Source organism: Corvus brachyrhynchos, unplaced genomic scaffold (genome assembly GCF_000691975.1).
Source record: "Corvus brachyrhynchos isolate BGI_N302 unplaced genomic scaffold, ASM69197v1 scaffold597, whole genome shotgun sequence".
Taxonomy (NCBI): Eukaryota; Metazoa; Chordata; class Aves; order Passeriformes; family Corvidae; genus Corvus; species Corvus brachyrhynchos.
The window spans coordinates 840806-856668 of NW_008239000.1; the positions used below are offsets into that span (position 1 = coordinate 840806).

The following is a 15863-nucleotide window of genomic DNA, read 5'->3' on the forward strand; positions in this document are numbered from 1 at the left end:
AGGGGGGAAGGCACGTGGCGGGTGACTTGCACGGTCCGTTCCGGGACGACTTCATCTGTTCAGCCGGAAGGTTTCATTCTCTTTTGGCAGTTCGGATGCTGAATGGAACGAGAAACAATTGTTTTCTGTTGTGGAGTACAAGTGGTATCGATCTGCCATGGTTTTGTGTATGTACTTATATCTATATAAATGTATTAAAATCCAAAGTTAATTTTTGTTGGTACGGTATGTCTATCCAAAAGTAGTTGAGATCATTTATATTTGAAAATGATGTAATGTTCTCTGTCACTTAAAAATTGCCGTAAAGGAGGCTAGAAGAGCTAGTTGCTCTCTCATTTGTCTGAGATAAAGTTACTGCTAAACAATTTTCTAGATGAAGGTTCATAACAGCTGCATAATATCGCTTCCTGATTTGAACAGTGGAAAATGACTGTAGTATACTTTATGGCAGCAAACAAAGTCTCAGTGAAAAAAGGTGCTCCGTTTCATTGTCTCTTTTTGCCCTAGAAACGTGGTGCGGGAGAATAATCAACACTTGGTGTTGCCTCCGGGAGTCCTAAAATATTTCTCCATATACATTTTAGCAAATATCAAGGCATGTGGCCCCTTGTTTGCATTTGGGGGTTTTTTGTCTTAATGTATGGTACTCAGTCCCTTTTTTTAGGATCATTTTTTAAGTAAGGACTAATATTGGCTATGGTCCATTTAAATGCTGGCTGTTTTACTATTTTCACAGAGGATACTTACCACACTTAGTCCTAGCAAGGTCCCTGAAATTCAATTTCTTGGCTGGGATACTAGAAACCCCCATCAACTGGGAATATTCTACTTGTGTGACGGATTTTTTACCTCTATATTTTTGAGAGGCAGGGTTATGCCTCACTGAAATGACCAACTTCTAACTGCAGAGAAAATAAGTTAATTTCTTGTTAATGCAATATACTCCACCAAAAAAAGCCTGTTTTAATGAAACTGAGCTTGTTACATGAGGAGTTTTAGCACACTTTCTGTTCTAGAGAATAGTCTGTTATTGAATTGGTTGATACTTGAACAACCAATGCTTTTCAGTTTTGTTGATGGAACTTGATTTTTTCTACTTGGGATTAAAATTATAAAGATTCCAAATGGAAGTGAAATTATCAGAACTAAATGCAAGAAGCGTGACACTTCATGGATGCTTTCAGATGTCAGCTTTTCATTATGACTTAGAAAAGTGAAATGAAATAACGACACTTTTCCGGAGCGGAAGTGCTGCTTTCTGCCTGCCCTGTAATTGCTGGACTGTGGTGTGGTGTTGGACTCCTCTTTGTGTGGTTGCATTAATAAAACACTTAGCAGAGTATCAGCTCAATTACTCCTGAAATGTTGAGCTCCTTCAGCTAGAGTATTGCAAGCAGTGTCATAGCTGTGCCTTCAGCCATTCCTTGCCCTGTTCTGTTTGCAGGTTCTGTACAAGCATTGTCGCTCAGGATGACAAAGGAAACATTTACCACGGCCGGAACCTGGATTATGCTTTTGTTGATATATTGAGCAAGATCACACTTGATGTGCGGTTTATAAAGGGTGGGCAGGTATGATCCAGGGTTGGTGTGGTGGGTGATGTTCCATGAAGAATGGGACAGCTCTGTAGCTGCTTAGGTGGGAGATTTAATGTAGGAATGAGTTTGCCATCCCAACTATACTGGGTTGTTAGAGCAACACAGTTATGTTCCTGGAGTGTGAGATGAATGCTGCTTTTCTTGGCTTTCTGTACATCCAGTTTATGCTGATGGACTGGAAAAAGTAGAACAGCTTAATCTAGTAACGAAGATCGTTATTTCTAAGAGAAGTTGAAAAAAGGAAATGTACTAATTCTAAGGCTTTTTTTTTTTTTTTAGACTTTGTGAGTTTTTGTCACCAACAAGTTTGTTTTTAGATGCAGATTTCCAGAATTTAAGTAGTTGCTAGTGCAGCTTGGTTAGTCTGTTGGTTTTGTTTTTTGTTTTTTTTTTTTATGTTCATTAATCCATTTTGTAAATGGAAAAGTTGCTGTTTGTTGCTTGGCAGTTTAACTTGAGCAATAGTTTTGTAGCAGTTGGTGATCACAAACAAATGAAATGCAGTGAATTTGAGGCCTTAGAGTCCCTTTATAATTTACTTGGCATATTTTACCGTAACTGAAAGCACGGTGTTTTACAGTAATGTAGGTATGAAAGCTATAGAAAGATGTATGGGTTGCAGGTTCCAGCAGTGTTCTGTTCTGGAATGCTGAACTGCTCTCTTTCCTGGTTTCAGGTAGCATACCAAGGCACCACATTTCTTGGTTATGTAGGCTTATGGACTGGGCAAAGTCCACACAAGTTCACAATCTCCGGAGATGAACGAGGTAAAGGAAGTATCTTCCACAGTAGATGTTGTGTGTTGGTTTTGTTGATTGTTGCCTGCCCTGGTCTTTTTCTCTTAGAGGGAGCAATGAGGTTAAGGTTGCCAGGAAGGATCTGAAGTGGAATGCTTTGCCTTCCCCTCAGGGAGTGAAAGCACACATGCCTGGTTTTGGCTGCTGTGTGGGAGTAGGTATTGGTCAGCAGTGTCACCTGAGCTGAAAGAGTCAAATGATGAGGAAAGCCTTGGGAAAGCTGTAAAAGATGTGGTCTGGTCAAGAGACACCATTGGAAGTGGCGGGGTGGGGCCTGAGATAACAAGATGCAGTTCGGACAGCAAAGAAAAGGCTCCTTTCCTGGTTCTGCTGTATTCCATTGTTGTCTGGGCTCATAAGGCAGTTGGAAAGAGAGGAGGTCAAGAGAAGCATAAGACAGATCTAGGGGAAAGGCAGAAGGGCTGGAGGGGAATGCCTGGAGACACTGCAAAGGCAGTTGAGCGAGATCAATAGTGGAGTGAAGTTGAGAGATGTCACTCCTGAGAACTAAAACTTGTAGCAGAGGGGAAGGCAGGGAAAGGTCGCTGCCTTTTTCATCAGGGCTTCAGTTTCATAAATAATGACAGTTATGTCCAGCTCAAAGATTGGGAAGTTCTCTTCTGTTTCTTTCCCCTTTCATTCCTTTTAAGAAGCTGATACTTTGTTGTTCTTTATTAGGTGACTGTTAGAACTGGCAATAATATATTCTCAGAGCCAATATCTAAAACGTTTATTTTTCCCTTGCGATGGTGACAAGCTCTTTTCTTTTTGAGCTTGAACAATCTGTTCTAGAACTCCTTAGCTATGCAAACAATATTCACTGAATGTGTTCCACCCGTGCATTATCTGTGAGTAGGGGTTCCGCTATGGAGCGCTTGCACCTCTTGCTTCCTGTGTGCTTGGTTAATGCTGCCTTGTTGGATTCACTGAATTCTTTCCATGGTTTGCATGCACACTGCTTCTGATTCCAGAGTAGTCAGTTAATATTTTCAAAACTGAAATGTCCAGGGCTGATACTTACAGGGGCAAACTGCTTTTGGTTCTGCTTAAAGGCAAGTGTTAAGTGTTTATCGTATCTGTGCAAAGGCCTGATTGAGGAAATCTTGTGTGTACCCAAGTCCTATGTCTCTCCATGTCCTATGTTCGCTTCACATGTGCTGCGGTCCTGTTCGTGGGCTGCTGCTGACTGCTTGCTGATTTATCTGAAGTGAAAGCTGTTTTCAGTTCTTTCCAATTGAACTGCCAATTGAGGGAAAGGAGCATGTGCACTATGGTGGGAAGCAGGATGAATAAATCAGGGTAAAGGTCTATCAAGTGACAAGCAGACGGATATTTTTGTGGTTTGCAAAGCGTGAGTGTATAAATAGTAACAAACTTGGCTTTCTCGTTTTTGCACTTCTCTTACTTTTCTCAATAATACGAACACTATCACTACCTTTTTTTAAGCTGCTTTATTATTTCTGTGGAGTTATTCCTGTTTTAATATTTCAGTAAGGTGAGTAATGAGGTGATTATTATCACTCCTGTCACGACAGGTCTGAAATGCTTTCTGGAAAGCAGGGGTGTTAATCTAGCTGCTGTGGCTGTCAGTTGGAATTATGTTGTCTATTTATATTTCACCTGAAGGTTGTGCTCCTTGTTGGCATTTCTCCCGTAAAATGTTGATACTTTGTGCTGAAGGCACCTACCTTGTCTTGCTGTATTTAATTACATGTATAGTAATTTATTTTTTTCTCCCCAGATGGTGGTAGATGGTGGGAAAATGCTATAGCTGCTTTCCTCAATAGGAATTACCCTGTCAGCTGGCTTGTCAGAGATGTAAGTGCACTGAGTTGTTCTTACATTTCACAGATGTGGCATTTGTCCTTAAACATCTAGTAAATTAGAATCAGCTGCACAGAAACCTTACCAACTTGATAAGTAAATGCATTTTTCAGGAGAAAGTAAATGTTGACCCTGTGCTGTCTAGTAATGAGGCAGTTCTGGTCCTTTTGGGTGGCGACCTCCAATGCCAAAGGTCCTGGAGAAGCTGTGCCAAGACTTCCTTCCTAGGGAGTGATTCAGCTAGCTGTGACTTGTTGTAACCTGTTAAGACAGCTGTACTCCAAGATGGTGAATACCTGTGCCAGGTGTTGTTTTATCCTGTTTGATATATTGCTATATTAATATCTTCAAGTAGCACTTGAGTCAATTACCATTTTCAGAAAAACTGGACCTTTATTCTTTTGGAGATGTCCTAGTGCTTGTTTTTGTGCTTAACCTCGCCATCATCTCTGTTCTGCATTAGACCCTGAGTGAAGCAGAGGACTTCCAGTCCGCTGTTCTCAGGCTGGCTAGCATTCCCATCATTGCTGAAGTTTACTATATTCTGGGAGGCATCTCACCCAAAGAAGGCATGGTCATAACAAGGAACAGAAGAGGGCCAGCAGATCTTTGGCCTCTTGATCCCTTAAGTGGAGCGTAAGTAGGAAAAAGCTACTACATTTTTGCTTCTCCTGTTCCCTTCTGAGCGATTGGCTTAGTGGCACAACTCCCTTGAGAGATCTGGGGCACCTCTTGGTCATGGCTTATGGCAGGAGATCAAAGGTCACCCACCCCATTCCTGTGTTCCACAGTTGATGGTAAAGGCTTTTGTGTCTACCAACATGGAGCATGTGGGCCTGCAGCAGGTGGAGGGAGTTGACTTTTGAGGGAGATTTTTCCTTTTGGCAATACAGGGATGCTGATTGTTGGACTTCGTGAATTACATACTGATTCACCTTTTGCTTGCTTATATGCTTGTTACAGGTGGTTTCGTGTGGAGACAAACTATGATCATTGGACTACCCCTCCTCCTTCTGATGATCGTAGGTAAATTGATTTAAAGGTCTGTGGGGAGAGAATACTTACTTTCCAAGAGGTTAGAGATATGGGCAGGTGTTTTCTCCTTGAACAGGCAGCTCATTCAGTTCTTGTAATGCCGCTCTGAAGGGAGCACATGAGCTGTAGAGCAATATTCACAGATGCCAGAGGAGAGGGTGTGAGGCAGTGATTAGCACAAATAATGAGAAATTGCAAGGATGAGGCCATGGCCAAAGAGTTGCTCAGAAAGCAAAATTGAGTAGAAGGTAAATGACTCAGGTTGACAGTGCCAAAGTATTGGATAGCACTAGAAAGGTGCTCAAACATGATTTTTAGGCTGTGTAGTGCATAAAAAGAGATTGGCAAGTTCCTTATTGGCATGTACTCAATGGAGTAGTAACAGTGTGAGATGGGATCCAGTCACACAACTTGGGGTTCTTTTAGATCAAAGCAAGCATTTCAACATCAAGGCCTTTAGTAAGAAGTTGTTTGTGTTGGTGCTTTGTAGCCTTTGGAACAGACAAGTGTATTTAATTGATAATAGGTTGCTTTCCCACAGAACTGCAGCCATCAAAGCTCTCAATGCTACTGGACAGCACAACATCAACTTGGATACACTCTTTAAGGTAGTTCTCAAATTCTGCATTGTGATTTACTCTTCACGTTCTTTGACAAAGGAGAAGTGCTCTTTTATCAGGGATTGAAAAGCTGTGCTTTTTTTGTGGGGAACAAGGTTTACTGCACAGCTGTCTCTAGAGGGGGGTTGAAGACTGAAAGTTGTTTAAAATGCTTCTGGGCTCCTATGTAGGCATTTTGTAACAGTCCACCAATTCAGGTGGAAAGTGCAGGAGGTGAATCCCATCATCTTTGTGCAGTTTATTTCAAGCACAGGCACATAGCGTTAGACATGCTGAGCTTTGGGAATTGGAATCTCTTTCAGAGGGCTTTTTTGAAAGTACTTCTGTAAAATGGTCTGATGTTAAAAAAAGCAATGAGTCCTTGACTTTGTATTAGTCCTTTCATACCTTCATCCTACTGTTCTTTCTAAGTAGCCATTTCTCTCTTTATCTACCCAAATGACAACTCTTCAAACTTTCTGTACAGGTGTTGTCAGTGAAGCCAGTCTTAAACAAGTAAGTATTAGATCGAGAGATGTTGATCTGTGCCTCCTGCTGTGCCTCAAGCCACTTGAAAGTAAACCACAAGCTTTCTGAGGATTTTCCTTATTTGTCTGGGTCTTGTGGTTTCCCAGCTAAAGTTTTGGGTTGTGTTCATGACCCTCTATTTTCACTTGGACCACACCCTTCCTCTTGGGTCTGTCACTTCAGTCAGGGAACTGCACTTGTTGGGGCTTAGTCTAATAATGGGAAATTGCTTTGGAGTGGTGAAACAAATTACTCCTTTGGAGGAGCAGCTGGATGTCACACTGAGTGCTTTGCCCACTTTTGGAATTTTCGGGTTGGTGTTAACACTGACAGTACCTTTTCTGCATGTTCTGATACAGCTCTGATTAATGTGTAATAAAGTAAGTGGGATGAAGCTTTTATGTACCATTTACTGGGTTTCCAAGAGATTTCTTTTAGTATACCAATCTTCTGTAATGTTCCAGAAATTGCACTTTTGCAGGTTATCCTGTTTTAGTTTACTTTTACATGGAGCTGGGTATATTCTCTGCATCAGTCATTCTCACTGCAGCTTGGCAATAGCTTCCTCAGTGCCAGGACCTCTCTCCTGCCTTGTCAGTGTGAGCAAACGGGGAAAGGAAGAGGTCCATCTCAGCTGTGACATAGATACAGTGCCGATTGTTTAATACAGTGATGAAAAGGATGTGGAAATACAGTTCCTCTATTGTGCTGAGTGGGGAAAAGGACGCTAGAAATTAGTGCCAACAGTCTTTAATTTGATCAGTCTCTTTTCCTAATCCTTCTGTACCTAAGCAGAACATTTGTTTCTGCAAAAATTTGTTCTGCTGCTTTGCTAGCTAGCTAAATTGCCCTTCCTGCCTTTGGAATGTCACTCACTCTGTTTTTCTTTCCCTGCCAGTAACACAGTATACACCACAGTCATGAGTGCTGCATTTCCAGATCGGTACCAGACGTGGATGAGAACTGAGGAGTGAAGAGGTGTAAGTGGCATCTGTACTTACACATTTCAGCTGCAGAGTCACTGAGGGGAAAAAAGTATTGCAGTGGCACTCCAGTGACCCAGTCTGAATTCCTGATTCTGCTTGTTTATTGCCCTTGGATAAATACCTTTCCTTGTTGTTATAGAGGGAGTTAAATATTGACTCTCTTAGTGAAACTCTTGGAGATGATCTTAGGAAGAGTTTTGATCAGAGAGGAAGGGGTGAATGTTGCAACCTAAAGGTGGAGGTTCCCCCTGGGAATGTTTTGGCTATTTTTACCACTCCCCTCTACTGCACTTGCTTGTGTCCAGGTGGGTGATAACAGGAAGCCCTGCCAGAGGGAACTGAATCCCAGCAGGAGGGGATGATGCACTTAGCACCAAGAAAAATCAAGCTTTGTTTGTAATGGCTGCTCACCAGTGACTGAATGTGAGCAGCATCCTTTGGGGGCTTTGTCCTGTGAATGTGCAGAATAAGCTCAAGTCCTTGAGCTCATAAGGTGCCTCATGGGACAGCTTCAGAGAGATATTATGATAATTTCTGTGCCAACAAACTGGTTGCATGGCCTTGACAAGAGCACAAGAAGCTGTGTTCCAGTTTAAAGAGCTTTTTAAAAGAATATAATTGCTATTATATTTGTAGTTCAGTCAGATCTGATTTCAGCAAGAGTAATTATTTCTAGAGATTGTGTAGAATTTGTTTGTTACTTAACCCTGGACAAACCTGTGCTCTCTTACCTATTTTTCTAGTTCAACACACTGAGTGAGAAGCTGAAGCTGTGCAAGACTAACATATGCTTTTGAAATCACTCCTGGGAGCAATACAGTGGCTTCGGTTCATTACTGATGTGAGCCATTCAGGAAATAGTGATTTGTTAACTCCTTGGAGTGTTGCAGGTGATCCTGTTAATGACCTGTAATGGGAGTTTGAAATTTATTGTAATTAAATGGGTGCTCTAGTAGATGTTGATGGGTAAACATGGCTTGTACTATTTTTGGTAAGAGTTGTACAACTGCAATGTACTTCTGTGCTGACTAATAAATACATTTTGTAAGTTACATGGCCTGTAGGTCTGAATATAATGAAATAAAAATATTCAGCTGATAGCTTGACCTATGAAAGCTTGTGGAGTTATTTCTGTGTCATCATCCTTTTCCCTCACCTATGAGGAGTTGTTGATCCTGGGCCTAACAGGGGCAGATGCAGCAGTCAGCAGCATACACAGCTGTAAACTAGTTATTTTATTGATCAGAAATTGGGGGCTGTTTCAGGAATTGTGGTAATGCACTTTTCTCCTTGGTTGATAAGAGGAGGTTGTGTTGGGTAGCAGTGAGGTTAAAAAGGGTTGTATTAATTTTTTGTGCATTTGGATCAAGTTGCCTACAGTACAAGTCAACAGCTTGTTTTACAGTGCAGAGCAGTGGGGTTTTTGTCAGGTTGTGCTGTGACTGTATATTGAGTTTGGGCACTTAGGTGTACTCCAGAAATACTGAGCAATTTGAAGAGTCAAGACCAGTGGATACCTTCAAGTAAAGCTGAAAGGTGCCCTTCTTCAGTGGATAAAATGTCACCTGTGTGAAGGCGTGGCCAGAGCACCACTTGCAGATCAATGCCATGCTGGCCGCAGGGAGTGTGTACTGGTTATGCAAACTGCTCTGAGAGCACCTTCTGGAACTGAGGGCCCCTTATCTCCTTGTGCTGAGTCTCATAACCTACTTACCTGCATCCTCTCCTCCTGCCTGGATAAAAGTCCTGCAAGCTTTGCCTTGACCCAGTTTAGATGGCCATGAACAGCAGTCAGATGCCAGATGATAAATTTGAAGAAGAGTTCCTGCAGGAAGATTTAAAAATGCTCACTATCTTGGAGATTGCAGAATGCTATTGCTTTAATTCACAGAGTAGGCACTCATTTGTGATCCCAGCAGGTTTTCTTTAAATAACAGCCACCCACAACAACAGGATCCTTACAGGTGGGGCTTTGTGTAGCATTAAGCTGATTATCCTCTGGCAGGGGTGTACCCAGATGCTCACTGGTACATAAATTTACCCAAATGTATTTGTTTCACTGTGTACCAACAATCCGGAATGCATAAGTTGTTAGTTAGTATCTATGAATATTCAGGAAACAATTTGCTTCTGCTGTTGTTTGGGGCTTGGCAGTTGTTTGGGGTCATGAGGTTTAAACAAGTTAAGGAATGTAGATTTTTTTTTTTTTTTTGGTTATAAATTATTTTCTTGAAAGCCTTGCATTTTCTGTGGTAACAAACAGTCCAAGATGCTGATTGCCAACAAAATAAAGTTCTTCTGCCACCTTGAATGCCTTTTTGCTAACCAAAAGGATATATAACTTCTTGGTCTTAGTTTAATGACAAGCTAAAAATATAAATACTAATGAAGTGGTAAATGGTATGTCTTACAAATTAGACAATTTTAACCTGTGAGTAGCTAAGGTACTTGTGATATGAATTAAAGTTTGATAAAAATGCGGAGATGGGATTGTTAGTACTTTAATAAAACCATCTTAATGCTAGAAACACTAAAACGTAGCACTGGTTTTTTGGTTTTTTGTGGTGGTTTTTTTTTTTTTTGTTTTTTTTTTTTTTTTTTTTTTTTTTGGTTGGTTTGAGTGTTTTGTGGGAATTTTGGCCAAGAAAGGCTGGACCAAAAGATCCTAAAGGTATTTCTCTAGCCTGGCATTCTATGATTTTACCATAATTGCTTTTTTTAAAAAAAGGAGGATCATTTATAGTTATTTGAATGCCTTACTGATCATATTTTTGTTTGAGATTTCATCTGCTTTGTGTGTATGCTTTTTAAAGACTGAAAAGTAGTGATTTTCCTGCTTTCTCAAACCCTGGAATTGTGCAGTAATAAAACAAAACTAAGCTACATTATCCTTTCTTTTTTTACATCCCCTCCTTTCTGTGCTAGAGATTCCCTAGCTGCAAAGCCCCAAATATTTTTTCAGCATAACACAAGGGGTGAAACCTTGAATTAGTTTTCTTCCAGAAGTTTGCATTTAGCAGAAGGCAGCTTGAAAGTGTGTAAGAGCTGACTCCTAGGATAAGAGAGGCCAACATGCTGTATTTCTCATTCATAATCCCTTCAGTAATCCTAATCCAGTGGAGATCTGTAGCCTTTATTAAGCATCACATGGAAGAGGATTCTTAAGGCTGCTCATAACTGGGCAGTAAATAAAGTCTCTGCACCACTTCTGGGCTGCACGTGTGCAGAGGCATGGCCTGTCCTGCTGCCTGCCCAAGGGAACACCTTTTTTTATTATTTGGAGTCTGACAAGGAGGTTTTGCGTCTGTAGTTAAACAAATAGCATCAGAAGTCATCAAGTATTTGGGTACTGAATACAACCAAAATTTATCAAGTGGAGAGCTTCTGTTGTGTTTATCTCAACAAATCCCTTAATTAGAACCTGGCAAGGTAAGTTGCATTTTTCTTTTTAATTCTCTGCAACAGGATTTTGTGTTCAGAACTAGCTTACAGTTTGGAGTGAAATACCCTTTTTGTATGCCAAGGTGTATAAAACTGCGTTTGGGAGTTTTGTATCTGGAATTCTCCTTTTTGATACTACAGTAATTGTGTGGGTGCATGTTTGAAATACAAGCTTCACAATCTTGTTTGCAGCTACAAGTGGTGCTGAGTCTGATGTGCACGTGGGCCATACCTAGGTATTTACTCTCAGGGGCAAGATAGGATCATCACTTTCCCTGGTGCCAGCTAGTGTTTTTATCCTTGGGAGAAGTATTGGAGTATATTTCAAATTAATCTGTAGCTCTTAAACTCTTGCTGTTTTTCTTTTAGCAGAACTTAAAATTTGTTCCCCTCCAACATCTCTTTTAGGTTTTTTGCTAGTAAATTTTCTAGTCTGTTATGTCCTCCTGCTGCCTTCCATATTCTGTTCATCTGTTCCCTCTGTTGCTGGTATGTCTATAAAACTGTCAGGTTAGTGGGAGTCCTGTTCATGATAGATGAAATGTCACCTTTCCTAGGAGGGGGCTTCACATTAGCTGTGGTGTTTCTGGCAGGTCCTGTGGGTCAAGCACCACATTCTGCATAGATCTATGATGTGCACAAGCTCATAGAGTGTATAGGATTTGGTTCAGAATGCTGTCCCTTGCTTTGATTTCTGAGAAGTTAAAGTAATAGGTTAAGTCAGGAAATTTACCTAGGCTTTTGTTGTTTGTGTTTTGGGGTGATTGACTTAAATGGATTTGTGCAAGGTTTCTTTTCCTGAATTTCATGGGGTACTAGGTGGTGTTATTGAACAAGTCATATGCTTGTGTTGGAAGAGTTGCAAGAAGCATGTTATCCAATGGCTCAGGAAGTCCATGGAGTCTGGCTGTTACATCTTTTTCCTGCCTGTGGAGCATTACCTCTGGCAATCAAGGAATGTGCATCTTCTCTATGTGTATGTGGCCTTCTCCTGAGGCCCTGAACTTGGTGTTCCACTGGTTGTCTGTGTCCATGTGGGGCTCTCGAGTCCGCGACTCTTTAGCGGTGGTTGAGCTCTGCCCTGGTTTAAGTGCATGCAGTGGCTTTTCTCACCTGGCTTTTAGAGTGTGGGTGTTTGCTGGCAGATGCTCCGTGCTGTGGTGTGCACCAGGGACAGCCTTGTGCGAAAGAGGCGTGAGGAAATCCTGTTCCAGAGGTCTCCTAATTGCACCAGAGAGAAGGTGTGGCAGCGAAGAGCAAAATGAGGAAGGAGCTGTTGATAGCTGGCTGTTTCCTGGATGGATCATGCTTCTCACCTGGTTGTTTAGTAAAACTGGTACCTGAAGTGATGCTGCTGCTCAGTTCATCCACTCTTTGAGGCTGTGCCTTGATGGGTCCCTGTTCCTCTCCTGTTTCTTGGGTACAGGAATTTAGGAAGGGAAGAGTGCATGTCACTGGGTGGATGAGGAAGGATCCGAGGTGCTGAGCAGTTGGACTGGTTCCATTTCTTCCTCACTCCTTCCAGCCTTGGAACAGGTTTGGTTCCACTGGAGTTTGATTTTATTCCTGTACACGCCTTTGTTCAGGTTGTGCCTCTCACAAAAATCTGAGGGCAACAAAGTGAAAAAGTTTGTGGCTCCAGGAACTGCTTGGGAGGGACCTGTTGATAAGCCTACACAATACGATAAATAGGGCACACTAATACTAGGCCATGCCTTGCTATGGATGGCCGAAATTTGTTTGAAGTAGGGCTGCTCAAATAATAAATGCTTGCTTGTTTTGCAGGGAGAGACGGAAATAAGAAAGAAATTGTTGCCAGAGGTGACCTCAAATCCAAGGTCACATTTTATCAAAGCAGGCAGGTGGTACCCCTGAATGCATCCTCAGCAAGCAAAGTACTGAACACCGTACTTGAGCATTTGCTTCAAATTTGTTCTCCATTGCTTTAAAAGTAACCTAGAAGTGTTCTAGTTCCTGGAAAGGAGGCTGAGGTAGAGTGAATTATTCCTATCATTGCTTCTCTGGAAAACTAAAACTTGCTGAAGTCCTCAGATCTGTGTCATTAAAAGGAAATTTTTGTTAGGATAGGCCAGATGGGAGTTACAGGTCTACGCTCAAAAGTTCTGGACTTGAAAATTTCTTTTCTGAGCTGCAATTTCCCTCATAGAGGAAGTTATGAGCGAGCTATAAGTGGTGAGTTTTGTGTGCAATTGTCCCTTGGAGTAGTTAATGATCTGGAAAGATGTCAGAGTACCTGCATTATTTGAGCACAAAGAAAGTAAAGTACCAGGTAAAATTGGGTGTAATTAAGCAGTGATTTCAGGCCATTTGTGGCATTGGTATGAAATTATGTTGTTAGAATAAAACAAGAGTGTAGGCATTTTGCTGAGAGCATTGTGGTACACCCTGTTGTGTCGCCCACTCATGGCATTCTGAAGATGCCACTGTACAACTGGGCATCCTGGGCAGGGGAGGGAGAGTTCCAGCCTTTCCTCTGCTTTCGAACCTCCCTGTGCTGCAGTGTTGCTGAGCAGGGCTCACCTTCCTGAGCAAACAAGGAACGCTCACCTTACACAACACCGGACGTGCTCCTTCAATTAGCATTTGTGCGGATCTGAGCTATTTTGAGAGGAAAGATGTGGGTTAGGTGGAAAGAGATGGAAAGAGGCAAAAGGACTGCAGGAACTGAGGAAAGGAGGAGGGCTTTTGCTTCTCCTGGGCAGAAGTGCCTCCGTAGTTACTCTCTCCTGACCCTTCAAAATACTTTGAGCTGTGTTCTCCTGCAAACACCAGTCTTGACACTTTTACAGATGTTTAATTCCTTCCCTCCATTTCTCAGCTTTCTCCTCCCCAAATTTCAGGTGAGAATCAAAATGTGTTGAACTCTTCAGCACTACAGCCTGGGGCTGCTTTGGCAGTAGTATGTGACTAGGTTTTTTTCCAGAGGAAAGACGTTTGACTGTGAATGACATTCTGGTTACCCTCAAAGTGAGAGACTTCAGAGTTTGAGCCAATCTTGCACTAATTTCTGTTTGCCCTGCCCAGAGCTTCCACAGCAGTGAGCATACCAAACTGTCCCTTTTTACTGGCAATTGATGGAACAATACGCTCCCACACGCGAGCAGATGCATGAGATGGAGAAAAGCAGTGTTTAACAAAGCTGGGTATTTTCTTCTGACAGCTAATTGTTATTTTAGACTTATCTTTCTGCTAGCTGTGGTTAGATTAAATATAGTGTGTGTGTTCATCCCTCATAATGAGTTATCCTTTAGAGGGGACTACATGCATGAATATTTGTCTGCACATACTGCTTCTTAATGACTTTATTATAGTTCTTGATCAGTATTGAAAAGCTTTTCAAATGTTTGCCAAACAATCACAGTACAGGAAAGGTGCTGAACTGATTCCTGTTTATATAGCTCACTTGAAATTTGAAGCAGTGAGACAGAAATCCTCATCTGATTGTCTGGGAGCAGCTGGAGAAACCTGGTAGTGGAAGATGTACTTGGCCGCAAGAGAGACCATGTGATTGTTGATATTAACTGTTAATATATTTAACTATAGATTTTTAGCACTGTGGGACATGTTGCAGCTGTTTTGATTCTGACCGGATGGTCTTCCCTGCATCTGTTTTGTGTTTTTGGTGACACTGGAGCAGTCTGCAGCACTGGAGCATTGGCTGGAGAGCATGGGATCCGGTAGTTCTGTAGAAGTCAAGTACAAGTACTCCCTGCAGAAGTCTGAAAATGGTGAGTGATTCTTAGAAAAATAATCTTTTCCTGTTTTCTCCTGCATGTGCTGTTGGCAGGCTGCACTGAATGTGTTTCTCTTCTGGGTTACCTGGTTTTCTTCATAGCACTCAAGTGAAGTTCTGTCTTTCATTACCCTCTTACAAGGTTTCTCAGGTGTCAGGCAGAAGACAACAGACTTGAGGAAATAACAGCTATTGAGACCAGGAGTAGGTTAAATCCACCCAAGCCTAACCAGAAATGAAACAACAGTTAGAACTAACACCTGCTGGATTAATCACTTGCTGGGTAATGCAGGTGTTGTGCCTCTGCTGACAGTGAGACAGATGTCACCTTCCTGCTTCCCCTGGATTATTTTCCAAGCCTCTTACTGGTGCAGGACTGGTTAAGCAGAAGTGTTAGTAAAGCCAAGGTAAATCTGGTTCCGAGGAATGTGAAATGGTGTGGCTACAAAAAGCAGAAAAGCAAAAAGTGTACTTTTTTCTAATTATATCAGCACAATGCTCTTAATCTCTGCTAGTAATCTAGACTCGTTTATGGCTCTCAAAGCTGTAATGATTTATTTTTACAAGCCCTCTGTAATGGTATCAATTTTGTGGGTGTGTGCCTGTGTCTGAACAAAGGGAGTTGATGAGGGAGACCTTAGACGTGAGGAAGTGTTCAAAAGTAAGCAGTCCTTTTTTTGTTGTTTGAATTATGCGGTTGTCAGCACTGGCAGAACAGCAGGATGGGGCAAACTGTTTGCAAGTGCTTGGAAAAGAAAATAAGGATTGCAAGTGAGGATAAGGTTGTGACTCAAGACTTTTGTTACTGTCCACTGTTGAAAAACTCCATTTTTTATTTAAGTTAGTCTTACCTGTCACCCATACCACCAGAGGTCCATGGGCTTTCCAAACAAGTTCAGGGTTATTTTAAGATGATAGTGTAACACAAAACTAGTTACTTATTTGAAACCTTGTATTACATCTGATACCTCAGCAACAGTTTCCCATGCAGTAAAACCTCTCTCAATTTCTAGGGCGCGCCTTGCCTACCGGCGGGTTAAATACTGTGGATGGTGGTATTTATGCTAACTGTGCACTTGATAACATGTGTTACATAGGTTAAATTTTTACTGATTCAAAAGATCTGGTTTTCACAGGCACGTGTGGAGTCATCACAAGGAATTTTTTCAAAGCCCAGCAGATCAGTAAGCACTTGCTCAGCAGGAGAGAAGGCAAAGAATACAGAAGGTTACGCCTGAATTGAGGCTTGCCAAATCTTACCTTCCTGCCCACGACTTCAGGGTGTCGCAGCTCCCTGCTGA

General features: G+C 41.8%; 2 protein-coding genes and 1 long non-coding RNA gene across 4 annotated transcripts in view; 2 read left to right on the forward strand and 1 right to left on the reverse strand.

Annotated features, from left to right (window-relative positions):
• Positions 1-32: 32 nt before the first annotated feature.
• NAAA (N-acylethanolamine acid amidase) lies at positions 33-8482 on the forward strand. The gene is made up of 10 exons (XM_017738963.1): positions 33-167; positions 1445-1571; positions 2275-2365; positions 4137-4213; positions 4683-4855; positions 5183-5245; positions 5796-5862; positions 6341-6369; positions 7280-7361; positions 8111-8482. The coding sequence occupies exons 1-9, from the start codon at positions 103-105 to the stop codon at positions 7353-7355; spliced, it is 768 nt and encodes a 255-aa protein (XP_017594452.1). The 5' UTR covers positions 33-102; the 3' UTR covers positions 7356-7361; positions 8111-8482.
• Positions 8483-8587: 105 nt separating this feature from the next.
• On the reverse strand, positions 8588-12006 carry LOC108447835. Its single transcript, XR_001863528.1, has 2 exons — positions 11922-12006; positions 8588-9192 (listed from the first exon to the last, which is right to left on the reverse strand). It is a non-coding gene; the product is annotated as an uncharacterized LOC108447835 (long non-coding RNA).
• Positions 10518-15863, forward strand: part of PPEF2 (protein phosphatase with EF-hand domain 2) — a 17063-nt gene continuing 11717 nt past the window's right edge. The window contains exons 1-2 of one of the 2 annotated variants that reach the window (XM_017738951.1): positions 10518-10796; positions 14467-14557. In XM_017738951.1, the coding sequence (XP_017594440.1) occupies positions 14497-14557 (61 nt within the window). In that variant the 5' untranslated portion in view covers positions 10518-10796; positions 14467-14496. The remainder of the gene's footprint in view (positions 10797-14466; positions 14558-15863) is intronic. The other variant, XM_017738950.1, reaches the window with a different exon arrangement.

What these genes read in the sequence shown, in the direction of transcription:
- NAAA (XM_017738963.1), top strand. Translation starts at nt 103, where the DNA reads ATGGAACGAGAAACAATTGTTTTCTGTTGTGGAGTACAAGTGGTATCG. An exon ending in GGTTTATAAAGGGTGGGCAG is followed by an intron (nt 1,572 to 2,274) that starts GTATGATCCAGG and finishes TCCTGGTTTCAG; the next exon opens with GTAGCATACCAAGGCACCAC. An exon ending in TCAGCTGGCTTGTCAGAGAT is followed by an intron (nt 4,214 to 4,682) that starts GTAAGTGCACTG and finishes GTTCTGCATTAG; the next exon opens with ACCCTGAGTGAAGCAGAGGA.